Here is a 15,205-nt window from a genome sequence, read left to right as displayed (position 1 = left end):
TGCCGGTCCGCGAGCTCGGATTGGTTCACGAACCGGCGGCTGGTTTCTAGTCCTACACGCCGCCAACCGCCGCGCTCTCCTCCTGAATCCCTGTCCTGACAGCTGAGACACGCTGCCGCCGGACTGAGCAGCGGCGTGTCTCACAGAGAAGCGGGTGGGCCGGAGCAGACGGCTTCGCGGGCCTTATACGGCCCGCGGGCCGGAGGTTACCCACCCCTGTGCTAGGGCATACTGCTCACTATTTATAGGGAGTTAGTGGTAATATTCAGTCTCCCGTCTGCAGCCTGTGATTACTCAGAGCCAGCTATGTCAGGCTGTAATAGCTTTGCTAGACTACAAAGTGTCGATATTGTGCACTATAGGGTATAGCCTCATACACTTGCTGTAATATCTGGTATCAGGCTACTTAGATCTAGCTAAAGTGGTCTAACTATATTACAAATTGCCAATAACGTACTCTGCCAGTGATGATCTCCAAAGACAGCTCTGTCAGGCTGCGATGACTCAGCTGTGTTACAAAGTATCAGTGCGGTGCTCTGCAAGCTATCTGTATTACAAAGTATCAATGGGGTTGATTCAATTCGGCAATTTATGAATAGCGCCGGGAATTAGCTCCCGACGCTATTCAATTCAGCTCCAGTTAAGTCGGCGATGGCCCGTTCTCGCCGACTAAACAGGTTGAATTGTCGGGAGAACGAGCATTCTCCGACTTAACTCCCCGGCGCGAGGCTGATTCCCGACAGAATCAGCCTCGCGCCGGCCGCGAGGCAGCACTTTTGTCGGGTTTCTTCTCTAATCCCCCGGGGAGGAGAGAAGAATTCCCGACAATTGCGGGTAACTAGCAGCTGAATTGAATAGCGTCGGAAGCTAATTCCCAGCGCTATTCATAAATTGCCGAATTGAATCGACCCCATAGTCATACACTGCAGACAGCAATCTCATAGGATTTATGTGATAAATGATTTAAATTAATTATACCAAATCTTTATTCCTATTGCCACTATTGGCAGTATTGCATGTTGTAATAATAAGCCCTCTCTAAAAAGTGCTTAAAATAAGAATTTACTCACCGGTAATTCTATTTCTCGTAGTCCGTAGTGGATGCTGGGAACTCCGTAAGGACCATGGGGAATAGACGGGCTCCGCAGGAGACTGGGCACTCTAAAGAAAAGATTAGGTACTATCTGGTGTGCACTGGCTCCTCCCTCTATGCCCCTCCTCCAGACCTCAGTTAGGGAAACTGTGCCCGGAAGAGCTGACATTACAAGGAAAGGAAATTTTGAATCCAGGGTAAGACCCATACCAGCCACACCAATCACACCGTACAACTTGTGATAACCTTACCCAGTTAACAGTATTGAACAACAACTGAGCCTCACTCAACGGATGGCTCATAACAATAACCCTTAGTTAAGCAATAACTATATACACTTATTGCAGAAAATCCGCACTTGGGACGGGCGCCCAGCATCCACTACGGACTACGAGAAATAGAATTACCGGTGAGTAAATTCTTATTTTCTCTGACGTCCTAGTGGATGCTGGAGACTCCGTAAGGACCATGGGGATTATACCAAAGCTCCCAAACGGGCGGGAGAGTGCGGATGACTCTGCAGCACCGAATGAGCAAACACAAGGTCCTCCTCAGCCAGGGTATCAAACTTGTAGAACTTTGCAAATGTGTTTGAACCCGACCAAGTAGCTGCTCGGCAAAGTTGTAAAGCCGAGACCCCTCGGGCAGCCGCCCAAGAAGAGCCCACCTTCCTTGTGGAATGGGCTTTCACCGATTTTGGATGCGGCAATCCAGCCGCAGAATGAGCTTGCTGAATCGTGCTACAGATCCAGCGAGCAATAGTTTGCTTTGAAGCAGGAGCACCCAGCTTGTTGGGTGCATGCAAGATAAACAGCGAGTCAGTCTTCCTGACTCCAGCCGTTCTGGAAACATATATTTTCAAAGCCCTGACTACGTCCAGCAACTTGGAGTCCTCCAAGTCCCGAGTAGCCGCAGGCACCACAATAGGTTGGTTCAAATGAAACGATGACACCACCTTTGGGAGAAATTTGGGACGAGTCCTCAATTCTGCCCTGTCCATATGGAAGATCAGATATGGGCTTTTACATGACAAAGCCGTCAATTCCGACACACGCCTAGCCGATGCTAAGGCCAACAGCATGACCACTTTCCACGTGAGATACTTTAGTTCCACGGTCTTAAGTGGCTCAAACCAGTGGGATTTCAGGAAATCCAACACCACGTTAAGATCCCAGGGCGCCACTGGTGGCACAAAAGGGGGCTGAATATGCAGCACTCCCTTAACAAATGTTTGATCCTCAGGCGGTGAAGCCAGTTCTTTTTGAAAGAAAATGGATAGGGCCGAAATCTGGACCTTTATGGACCCCAATTTTAGGCCCATAGTCACCCCTACTATAGGAAGTGCAGGAAACGACCCAGTTGGAATTCCTCTGTAGGGGCCTTCCTGGCCTCACACCAAGCAACATACTTCCGCCATATACAGTGATAATGTTTTGCTGTCACGTCTTTCCTAGCCTTTATCAGCGTAGGAATAACTTCATCCGGAATGCCTTTTTCCGCTAGGATCCGGCGTTCAACCGCCATGCCGTCAAACGCAGCCGCGGTAAGTCTTGGAACAGACAGGGCCCTTGTTGCAGCAGGTCCTGTCTGAGAGGCAGAGGCCATGGGTCCTCTGTGCGCATTTCTTGTAGTTCCGGGTAGTCCTTCTTGGCCAGTCCGGAACAATGAGTATTGTTCTTATTCCTCTCTTTCTTACTATTCTCAGTACTTTTGGTATGAGAGGAAGAGGAGGAAACACATATACCGACTGGTACACCCACGGTGTCACTAGGGCGTCCACAGCTACCGCCTGAGGGTCCCTTGACCTGGCGCAATATCCTTTTAGCTTTTTGTTGAGGCGGGACGCCATCATGTCCACCTGTGGCAGTTCCCATCGGTTTGCAATCAGTTGGAAGACTTCTTGATGAAGTCCCCACTCTCCCGGGTGGAGGTCGTGTCTGCTGAGGAAGTCTGCTTCCCAGTTGTCCACTCCCGGAATGAACACTGCTGACAGTGCTGGCACGTGATTCTCCGCTCATCGAAGAATCTTTGTGGCTTCCGCCATTGCCATCCTGCTTCTTGTGCCGCCCTGGCGGTTTGCATGGGCAACCGCCGTGATGTTGTCTGACTGAATCAGCACTGGTCGGTTTCGAAGCAGGGGCTCTGCTTGACTCAGGGCGTTGTAAATGGCCCTTAGTTCCAGTATATTTATGTGTAGAGAATTCTCCAGACTTGACCACAGCCCTTGGAAGTTTCTTCCCTGAGTGACTGCCCCCCACCCTCGGAGGCTTGCATCCGTGGTCACCAGGACCCAGTCCTGTATGCCGAACCTGCGGCCCTCGAGAAGGTGAGCACTCTGCAGCCACCACAGAAGAGACACCCTGGCCCTTGGGGACAGGGTGATCAGCCGATGCATCTGAAGATGCGATCCGGACCACTTGTCCAACAGATCCCACTGAAAGATCCTCGCATGGAACCTGCCGAAGGGAATGGCTTCGTATGAAGCCACCATCTTTCCCAGGACTCGCGTGCAGTGATGCACCGATACCTGTTTTGGTTTCAGGAGGTCCCTGACCAGAGATGCTAATTCCTGGGCCTTCTCCACCGGGAGAAACACCTTCTTCTGTTCTGTGTCCAGAATCATACCCAGGAAAAGCAGACGCGTCGTAGGAATCAGCTGCGACTTTGGAACATTCAGAATCCAGCCGTGCTGTTGCAACACTTCCTGAGAGAGTGCTACGCTGATCAACAACTGCTCCCTGGACCGCGCCTTTATGAGGAGATCGTCCAAGTACGGGATAATTATAACCCCCTTCTGCCGAAGGAGTATCATCATTTCGGCCATTACCTTGGTAAATATTCTCGGTGCCGTGGACAGGCCAAACGGCAACGTCTGGAATTGGTAATGACAGTCCTGTACCACAAATCTGAGGTACTCCTGGTGAGGTGGATAAATGGGGACATGCAAGTAAGCATCTTTGATGTCCAGCGACACCATAAAATCCCCCTCTTCCAGGCTTGCAATAACCGCTCTGAGCGATTCCATTTTGAACTTGAATTTCTTTATATAAGTGTTCAAGGATTTTAAATTCTGAATGGGTCTCACCGAACCGTCCGGTTTCGGTACCACAAACATTGTGGAATAGTAACCCCTTCCCTGTTGAAGGAGGGGGACCCTGACAATCACTTGCTGGAGGTACAGCTTGTGAATTGCCACCAGCACTACCTCCCTTTCCATGGGGGAAGCTGGCAAGGCTGATTTGAGGCAACGGCGGGGGGGGGGGGGTCGCTTCGAATTCTAGCTTGTATCCCTGAGATACAATTTGTATAGCCTAGAGATCCACCTGTGAGCAAACCCACTGGCTGCTGAAGTTTCGGAGACGCGCCCCCACCGCACCTGGCTCCGCCTGTGGAGCCCCAACATCATGCGGTGGACTTAGTGGAAGCAGGGGAGGACTTTTGTTCCTGGGAACTGGCTGCATGGTGCAGCTTCTTACCTCTACCCTTGCCTCTGGCAAGAAAGGATGCGCCCCTGACTCTCTTGCCTTTCTGGGAACGAAAGGACTGCAATTGATAATACGGTGCTTTCTTAGGCTGTGAGGAAACCTGAGGCAAGAAAGTCGACTTTCCAGCTGTCGCTGTAGACACGAGGTCCGACAGACCGTCCCCAAACAATTCCTCACCCTTATAAGGCAAAACCTCCATGTGTTTTTAAGAATCAGCATCTCCTGTCCATTGCCGAGTCCATAAGACCCTCCTGGCAGAAATGGACATAGCATTAATTCTAGAGCCCAGCAGGCAAATGTCCCTCTGAGCATCCCGCATATATAAGACGACGTCTTTGATATGGCCCAGGGTTAGCAAAACAGTATCTCTGTCGAGGGAATCTATGTCGTCTAACAGAGTATCTGTCCACGCTGCTGCAGCACTACACATCCAGACTGAAGCAATAGCAGGTCTCAGTAGAGTACCAGAGTGTGTATACACTGACTTCAGAATAGCTTCCTGCTTTCTATCCGCAGGCTCCTTTAGGGCGGCCGTATCCTGAGACGGCAGGGCCACCTTTTTAGATAAGCGTGTCAGTGCCTTGTCCACCCTAGGGGATGTTTCCCAACGTAACCTGTCCGTTGGCGGGAAAGGGTACGCCATCAGTAACCTCTTAGAAATCACTAATTTCTTATCAGGGGAACTCCACGCTTCTTCACACAATTCATTTAATTCATCAGATGGGGGAAAAGTCACTGGCTGCTTTTTCTCCCCAAACATATAAACCCTCTTGGTATTAACCGGGTTACTCTCAGAAATGTGTAATACATCTTTCATTGCAATAATCATGTATCGGATGGCCTTGGTCATTTTAGACTGTAAATGTGCCTCATCATCGTCGACACTGGAGTCGGACTCCGTGTCGGCATCTGTGTCAACCATCTGAGATAGAGGGCGTTTATGAGCCCCTGACGGTTTCTGAGTCGCCTGGGCAGGTGCGGGTTGAGACCCCGGCTGTCCCAAGGCTGCAGCGTCATCAAACCTTTTATGTAAGGAGTTCACATTGTCATTTAAGACCTTCCACATATCCATCCAATCAGGTGTCGGCCCCGATGGGGGCGATACGACACTTATCTGCCCTTGCTCCGCCTCCACGTAACCTTCCTCATCAAACATGTCGACACAGCCGTACCGACACACCGCACACACACAGGGAATGCTCAGACTGAGGACAGGACCCCACAAAGTCCTTTGGGGAGACAGAGAGAGAGTATGCCAGCACACACCACAGCGCTATATAACACAGGGATTTTCACTGCTAATAAGTGATTTACCCAATAGCTGCTTTTTTTGTATTGTTTTGCGCCTAAATTTATGTGCCCCCCCTCTCTTTTTAACCCGTCTTGTACCTGGATACTGCAGGGGAGAGCCTGGGGAGCTGCTTCCAGCGGAGCTGTGAAGGGAAAATGGCGCTGGTGTGCTGAGGAAGAAGGCCCCGCCCCCTCAGTGGCGGGCTTCTGTCCCGCTTTCCATGTAAAAAAATGGCGGGGGTTTTTACATATATACAGTGCTAGACTGTATATATGTATGTTTTTATGCCAAAGGTACTTCAATTGCAGCCCAGGGCGCCCCCCCCCCCCCGCCCTGCACCCTACAGTGACCAGAGTGTGTAAGTGTGCTGGGAGCAATGGCACACAGCTGCGGTGCTGTGCGCTACCTTAATGAAGACAGGAGTCTTCAGCCGCCGATTTCGTCGTCTTCAAGCTTCTGTTCTTCTGGCTCTGCAAGGGGGACGGCGGCGCGGCTCCGGGAACGGACGATCGAGGACAGGTGCCTGTGTTCGAACCCTCTGGAGCTAATGGTGTCCAGTAGCCTAAGAAGCACAAACTAGCTGCAAGCAGGTAGGTTTGCTTCTCTCCCCTTAGTCCCACGTAGCAGTGAGTCTGTTGCCAGCAGAATCTCACTGAAAATAAAAAACCTAATAAATACTTTCTTTACTAGCAAGCTCAGGAGAGCCCACTAGGAGCACCCAGCTCTGGCCGGGCACAGATTCTAACTGAGGTCTGGAGGAGGGGCATAGAGGGAGGAGCCAGTGCACACCAGATAGTACCTAATCTTTTCTTTAGAGTGCCCAGTCTCCTGCGGAGCCCGTCTATTCCCCATGGTCCTTACGGAGTTCCCAGTATCCACTAGGACGTCAGAGAAATAAAGTGAGTCCACCTATATACCTAATAGTGGGGAACCAGCGTTTGTTTCAGACAATTATTAACAGCCTATGTTGAATATTTCAAGTAACCACGACTATCGACTTATAGAAGTAATTTTTGCATCACATTATATTATAGCATGTTGAGACCATGTGATCATTTAAAAACACAGCACCCAGAAGGTAGGTGACGTGCTAACCTATGCGCATTTCGCATATGAGCTTTAAAGAGGTGAACCCGAGCATCGGGCGGAAGGACATTATAAGAAATGAGTGAACCAAACAGCGGTCCTCATTTTTGATTGATGGCCAGTACCGCCAATCCGTTCTATTCTCCACCTATTGAGGGGACATCTCCAGCCAAGTGTATAATATGGTTAGTCATGGTGTCATTAATTGATCTGTAAGTGCACAGATCAGCTCTTTCGAACCTTTGAAAAGCTGTACATGTACCAATTTTTTTTTTTTTTTTTACATTAAACGCACGGCTTTTGCCAAAAAATATAAAAGTGCCCTTTTTTTAAATTGTATGCAATGTAAAATTGGGAGTGCGCACAGCCACGGTAAGTCGCGTTCATTTCTGCAACAAAAATCTTGCGGCTAATTGGATATTCCCACTAGTTGGTGCACAGGTGTCATCTTTACTGGCTGATATATCTTAAAAGATCCACAGGTGGAGCTAATTATTATTTCACGTGTGATACTGAGGAGATCTGGAAAACATGCACTGTTAAGAGGGGCCCTGAGAACTGGGGTTGGTAAACGCTGCTCTGGGATTTAGAACTGGTAAAGTGGTCATGTGATTTCTTCTGCTACCACATCCATTATGCTCACCCCCCCCCCCCAGCTCCACCCCTTCCCCCAATTTTGAGGCAGATAGTAAGTTTGTACTCACACAGTCGAATATTGCTCACCACATAGTAGCCAATGTAAAACGGTACCACAAAGACCAGCACCAGCAAAATCACGCACAGGTTCAGCTTCCAGTGAAAATATCGAGAGCTGAAAAACAAAACCATTATATTCTAGGTTCTCAGTGCACATTATGCTCCGCCTACTACAACAAATGCACATGATTGGCTAAAGACACAAAGGGCTTGAAATACATAGTTCTAAAAGAAGGAATATTAAATGACTTAATGAGGACAATGACAAGATCAGGATTTTTTAAATAAGTTATAAACCAGACTGTATAAGCCTAACCTGTTATAATATCAGCCTAAGGGTGGGGGGGATTCAATTGACGGCAAAGGGTGTGAATTGCCGTTGCCGCTGCGTTTTAACGCTGGCAACGACACCCCATCTAGCACCCTTTGCCTGGCAGGCCGAAAGCTAGATTTCCACAACAGTGCTTGCTACCCTATTATCGCAGTGATTCGGCCAGGCAAAGAGATTCACCGGGAATTGAATTCCCCCCTAAATGCCATTCATTATGAAAAAATAAGATTTTACTCACCGGTAAATCTATTTCTCGTAGTCCGTAGTGGATGCTGGGGACTCCGTAAGGACCATGGGGAACAGACGGGCTCCGCAGGAGACTGGGCACTCTAAGAAAGAATTAGGACTATTGGTGTGCACTGGCTCCTCCCTCTATGCCCCTCCTCCAGACCTCCGTTAAGGAAACTGTGCCCGGAAGAGCTGACATTACAAGGAAAGGATTTTGGAATCCAGGGTAAGACTCATACCAGCCACACCAATCACACCGTATAACTTGTGATAACTTATCCAGTTAACAGTATGAACAACAACAGAGCATCAGCCAACCTGATGTCAACATAACATAACCCTTTATTAAGCAATAACCATATACAAGTATTGCAGAAGAAGTCCGCACTTGGGACGGGCGCCCAGCATCCACTACGGACTACGAGAAATAGAATTACCGATAAGTAAAATTTTATTTTCTCTAACGTCCTAGTGGATGCTGGGAACTCCGTAAGGACCATGGGGATTATACCAAAGCTCCCAAACGGGCGGGAGAGTGCGGATGACTCTGCAGCACCGAATGAGCAAACACAAGGTCCTCCTCAGCTAGGGTATCAAACTTGTAGAATTTAGCAAAAGTGTTTGAACCCGACCAAATTGCTGCTCGGCAAAGCTGTAATGCCGAGACCCCTCGGGCAGCCGCCCAAGAAGAACCCACCTTCCTTGTGGAATGGGCTATTACTGATTTTGGATGCAGCAATCCAGCCGCAGAATGAGCCTGCTGAATCGTGTTACAGATCCAGCGAGCAATAGTTTGCTTTGAAGCAGGAGCATCCAGCTCGTTGGATGCATACAGGATAAACAGCGACTCAGTTTCCCTGACTCCAGCCGTTCTGGCTACATAAATCTTCAAAGCCCTGACTACATCTAGTAACTTGGAATCCTCCAAGTCACGAGTAGCCGCAGGCACCACAATAGGTTGGTTCAAATGAAAAGATGACACCACGAGTCCGTAATTCTGCCCTGTCCATATGGAAAACCAGATAGGGGCTTTTACATGACAAAGCCGCCAATTCTGACACACGCCTAGCCGAAGCTAAGGCCAAAAGCAAGACCACTTTCCACGTGAAATATTTTAACTCCACGGTCTTAAGTGGCTCAAACTAGCGAGATTTCAGGAAACTCAACACCACGTTAAGATCCCAAGGTGCCACTGGTGGCACAAAAGGGGGGCTGAATATGCAGCACTCCCTTTACAAAGGTCTGAACTTCAGGAAGAGAAGCCAGTTAACTTTGAAAGAAAATGGATAGGGCCGAAATCTGGACCTTGATGGACCCTAATTTTAAGCCCATAGTCACTCCCGACTGTAGGAAGTGAAGGAAACGGCCCAACTGGAATTCCTCTGTAGGGGCCTTCCCGGCCTCACACCAAGCAACATATTTTCGCCATATACGGTGATAATGTTTTGCTGTCACTTCTTTCCTAGCCTGTATCAGCGTAGGAATAACTTCATCCGGAATGCCTTTCTCCGCTAGGATCCGGCGTTCAACCACCATGCCGTCAAACGCAGCCGCGTTAAGTCTTGGAACAGACAGGGCCCCTGTTGCAACAGATCCTGTCTGAGAGGCAGAGGCCATGGGTCCTCTGTGAGCATTTCTTGCAGTTCCGGATACCAAGTCCTTCTTGGCCAATCTGGAACAATGTGACTTAGGGCGTTGTATATGGCCCTTAGTTCTAGGATATCGATGTGAAGGCAAGTCTCCTGACTTGACCACAGACCCTGGAAATTTCTTCCCTGTGTGACTGCCCCCTACCCTCGGAGGCTTGCATCCGTGGTCACCAGGACCCAGTCCTGAATGCCGAATATTCGACCCTCGAGAAGGTGAGCACTCTGCAGCCACCACAGAAGAGACACCCTGGCCCTGGGGGATAGGGTGATCAGCCGATGCATCTGTAGATGTGATCCGGACCACTTGTCCAACAGATCCCATTGAAAGGTCCTCGCATGGAACCTGCCGAAGGGAATGGCCTCGTAAGATGCCACCATCTTTTCCCCAGACTCGCGTGCAGTGATGCACCGACACCCGTTTTGGTTTAAGAGGTCTCTGACCAGTGTCACGAGCTCCTGGGCCTTCTCCTCCGGGAGAAACACCTTCTTCTGGTCTGTGTCCAGAATCGTGCCCCGAAAGGGCAGACGCGTCGTAGGAATCAGCTGCGACTTTGGAATATTCAGAATCCAGCCGTGCTGTTGTAACACTTCCCGAGAGCGTGCTACGCTGATCAGCAACTGCTCTCTGGACCTCGCCTTTATGAGGAGATCGTCCAAGTATGGGATAATTGTGACTCCCTGCTTTCGCAGGAGCACCATCATTTCCGCCATTACCTTGGTGAATATTCTCGGTGCCGTGGAGAGACCAAACGGCAAAGTCTGGAATTGGTAATGACAATCCTGTACCACAAATCCGAGGTACTCCTGATGAGGTGGATAAATGGGGACATGCAGGTAAGCATCCTTTATGTCCAGAGACACCATAAAATCCCCCTCTTCCAGGCTTGCAATGACCGCTCTGAGCGATTCCATCTTGAACTTGAACCTTTTCAGGTAAATGTTCAGGGATTTTAAATTCAAAGTGGGTCTGACCGAACCGTCCGGTTTCGGTACCACAAACATTGAGAAATAGTAACCCCCTTCCCTGTTGAAGGAGGGTAACCTGCACCACCACCTGCTGGAGATATAATTTGTGAATTGCCTGTAACACTAATTCCCTCTCTAAGGGGGAAGCTGGCAGGGCCGTAGGTGAGGGGGCATCTCCTCAAAGTCCAGCTTGCATCCCTGAGACACAATATCTATTGCCCAGGGATATAACAGGGAGTGAATCCACTTGTGGCTGAACTTACGCAGGCGTGCCCCCACCGGGCCTTGCTCCGCCTGTGGAGCCCCAGCGACATGCGTGGATTTTTGTAGAGGCCGGGGAGGACTTCTGTTCCTGGGACCTAGCTGTGTTGTGCCGCTTCCTTCCTCTGCCCCCGCCTCTGGCATTAAAGGACGCACCTCGGACTTTCTTGTTTCTTTGTTCGAAAGGCTGCATTCGATAATGTTGTGCTTTCTTAGGCTGTGCAGGAATATACGGCAAAATATCAGAATTACCAGCTATAGCTGTGGAGACCAGGTCCGAGAACCCTTCTCCACACAATCCTCAGCCTTACATATGCCTCTTTAAGTCGGCATCATCTGTCCATTGCATATTTTACAGGACACGTCAAGCAGAAATCGACATAACTTTGTCTCTAGGACCCAGTATACTCATGTCTCTTTGGGCATGATAGATATATATATATATATATATATATATATATACACAAAACCGGGATAGGCGGCACTCACTGACTTTTTCAGAAGCTAAATGACCACAAGAGCCTTCTAGCGCTAGAAGGCTCTTGTGGTCATTTAGCTTCTGAAAAGTCCGTGAGTGCCGCCTATCCCGGTTTTGTGTATTTCGTGAGATTTCACCTTGGATGGCACCAGGCATGCTGTTTATTCACATTGAAGTGAGTGCCGAATATTTACTATATATATATATATATATATATATATATATATATATATATATACTGCTCAAAAAAATAAAGGGAACACTAAAATAACACATCCTAGATCTGAATGAATGAAATATTCTTATTAAATACTTTGTTCTTTACATAGTTGAATGTGCTGACAACAAAATCACAAAAAAATTATCAATGGAAATCAAATTTATTAACCCATGGAGGTCTGGATTTGGATTCACCCTCAAAATTAAAGTGGAAAAACACACTACAGGCTGATCCAACTTTGATGTAATGTCCTTAAAACAAGTCAAAATGAGGCTCAGTAGTGTGTGTGGCCTCCACGTGCCTGTATGACCTCCCTACAACGCCTGGGCATGCTCCCGATGAGGTGGCGGATGGTCTCCTGAGGGAACTCCTCCCAGACCTGGACTAAAGCATCCGCCAACTCCTGGACAGTCTGTGGTGCAACGTGGCATTGGTGGATGGAGCGAGACATGATGTCCCAAATGTGCTCAATTGGATTCAGGTCTGGGGAACGGGCAGGCCAGTCCATAGCATCAATACCTTCGTCTTGCAGGAACTGCTGACACACTCCAGCCACATGAGGTCTAGCATTGTCTTGCATTAGGAGGAACCCAGGGCCAACCGCACCAGCATATGGTCTCACAAGGGGTCTGAGGATCTCATCTCAGTACCTAATGGCAGTCAGGCTACCTCTGGCGAGCACATGGAGGGCTGTGCGGCCCCCCCAAAGAAATGCCACCCCACACCATTACTGACCCACTGCCAAACCGGTCATGCTGGAGGATGTTGCAGGCAGCAGAACGTTCTCCTTGGCGTCTCCAGACTCTGTCACGTCTGTCACATGTGCTCAGTGAGAACCTGCTTTCATCTGTGAAGAGCACAAGGCGTCAGTGGCGAATTTGCCAATCTTGGTGTTCTCTGGCAAATGCCAAACGTCCTGCACGGTGTTGGGCTGTAAGCACAACCCCCACCTGTGGACGTCGGGCCCTCATACCAGCCTCATGGAGTCTGTTTCTGATCGTTTGAGTAGACACATGCACATTTGTGGCTTGCTGAAGGTCATTTTGCAGGGCTCTGGCAGTGCTCCTCCTGTTCCTCCTTGCACAAAGGCGGAGGTAGCGGTCCTGCTGCTGTGTTGTTGCCCTCCTACGGCCTCCTCCACGTCTCCTGATGTACTGGCCTGTCTCCTGGTAGCGCCTCCATGCTCTGGACACTACGCTGACAGACACAGCAAACCTTCTTGCCACAGCTCGCATTGATGTGCCATCCTGGATGAGCTGCACTACCTGAGCCACTTGTGTGGGTTGTAGGGAGGTCATACAGGCACGTGGAGGCCACACACACTACTGAGCCTCATTTTGACTTGTTTTAAGGACATTACATCAAAGTTGGATCAGCATGTAGTGTGTTTTTCCACTTTAATTTTGAGGGTGACTCCAAATCCAGACCTCCATGGGTTAATAAATTTGATTTCCATTGATCATTTTTGTGTGATTTTGTTGTCAGCACATTCAACTATGTAAAGAACAAAGTATTTAATAAGAATATTTCATTCATTCAGATCTAGGATGTGTTATTTTAGTGTTCCCTTTATTTTTTTGAGCAGTGTATATATCTCTCTCTCTCTTAAGACAGCATCTTTAATATATATATATCTCTATATATACATATATACACATATATATATATATATATATATATATATCTACATACTGGGGTCTCAATCTCTGTTGATAAGGTAACTGTCCACGCTGCCACAGCGCTATAAACCCATGCCGACGCCATCGCCGGTCTGAGTAGTGTACCAGAATGTGCACGCTATCTGCAGGATCCCTGAGAATAGCTGTTACGACAGGGCTACCTTTTGTGACACCCTAGGGGAAGATTCCCATCGTATCCTGGCCCTAGTGGGGAAAGGATACTGCCTGAGAATTCTTTGTGGGAAACTGCAGTCTCTTGTCTGGAGATTCCCGCTCTTTTTTATCATGAGAGGAGGGAAATTTACCTCAGCTTTCTTCCCCTTAATATGTGTACCCTTGTGTCAGGGACAGATGAGTCATCAGTGATATGCAAATCATCTTTTATTACAATAATCATATATTGAATACTTTCCTGCCATTTTCGCTGTAACTTTGCATTATCGTAGTCGACACTGGAGTCAACCTCCGTGTCGATATCAGTGTTTATTATTTTGGATAGTGAGCATTGAGAGACTCTGAAGGTCTCTGCGACAGAGGGACAGACATGGCTAGATTTCCTGTCTGTTCTCTAATCTTTTGTGCCATAAATTCACCTTAGCACTTACACATATCCAAACCGGTGTCGGCGTTGTCGACGGAGACACCCTCTCACACACATATTAGCTCCATCTTCTCCTTAGGGGAGCCTTTTACCTCAGACATGTCGACACACACGTACCGACACCACACACACAGGGGATGCTCTATTTGAAGACAGTTCCCCCACAAGGCCCTTTGGAGAGACAAAGAGAGAGTATGCCAGCACACACCCCAGCGCTATATGACCCAGGAATCACACAGTAACGTAGTGTTAACCCAGTAGCTGCTGTATATATTGTTTTTACGCCAAATTTATGTCCCCCCCCCTCTCTTTTCACCCCCTTCTATCGTGCTTCTGCAGGGGAGAGCCTGGGGAGCTTCCTCTCAGCTGAGCTGTGGAGAGAAAATGGCGCTGGTGAGTGCTGAGGAAGAAGCCCCGCCCCCTCAGCGGCGGGCTTCTGTCCCGCGATTTTGTGTAAAAATAATGGCGGGGGCTAATGCATATTACAGTGCCCAGCTGTATATATGCCCTATTTTGCCAGGAGGTACTCAATTGCTGTCCAGGGCGCCCCCCCCTGCGCCCTGCACCCTACAGTGACCGGAGTGTATGGGTTAGTGTGGGAGCAATGGCGCACAGCTGCAGTGCTGTGCGCTACCTCATATGAAGACAGGAGTCTTCTGCCGCCGATTTTGACGTCTTCTTGCTTCACCCGCCGGCTTCTGTCTTCTGGCTCTGCGAGGGGGACGGTGGCGCTGCTCCGGGAACGGACGACCAAGGTTAAGTTCCTGTGTTCGATCCCTCTGGAGCTAATGGTGTCCAGTAGCCTAAGAAGCGCAACCTAGCCGCAGTTAGTAGGTTTGCTTCTCTCCCCTCAGTCCCACGTAGCAGAGAGTCTGTTGCCAGCAGAAGCTCTCTGAAAATAAAAAAACCTAACTAAAATACTTTCTTATTAGCAAGCTCAGGAGAGCTCACTAAAATGCACCCAGCTCCGTCCGGGCACAGATTCTAACTGAGGTCTGGAGGAGGGGCATAGAGGGAGGTGCCAGTGCACACCAGTAGTCCTAATTCTTAGAGTGCCCAGTCTCCTGCGGAGCCCGTCTGTTCCCCATGGTCCTTACGGAGTCCCCAGCATCCACTAGGACGTTAGAGAAAAATGTTTTAA

General features: G+C 48.9%; 1 protein-coding gene across 2 annotated transcripts in view; it reads right to left on the bottom strand.

Annotated features, from left to right (window-relative positions):
- GPR89B (G protein-coupled receptor 89B) overlaps positions 1 to 15,205 on the bottom strand; it is a 116,372-nt gene that overhangs the window by 96,106 nt on the left and 5,061 nt on the right. For both annotated transcript variants that reach the window (XM_063956703.1, XM_063956704.1), the window contains exon 5: positions 7,660 to 7,766. In XM_063956703.1, the coding sequence (XP_063812773.1) occupies positions 7,660 to 7,766 (107 nt within the window). The remainder of the gene's footprint in view (positions 1 to 7,659; positions 7,767 to 15,205) is intronic.

This window comes from Pseudophryne corroboree, chromosome 2 (genome assembly GCF_028390025.1).
Source record: "Pseudophryne corroboree isolate aPseCor3 chromosome 2, aPseCor3.hap2, whole genome shotgun sequence".
Lineage (NCBI taxonomy): Eukaryota > Metazoa > Chordata > Amphibia > Anura > Myobatrachidae > Pseudophryne > Pseudophryne corroboree.
The sequence above is the reverse complement of the archived record's forward strand: the minus strand, read 5'-3'. Positions and strand labels throughout refer to the sequence as shown.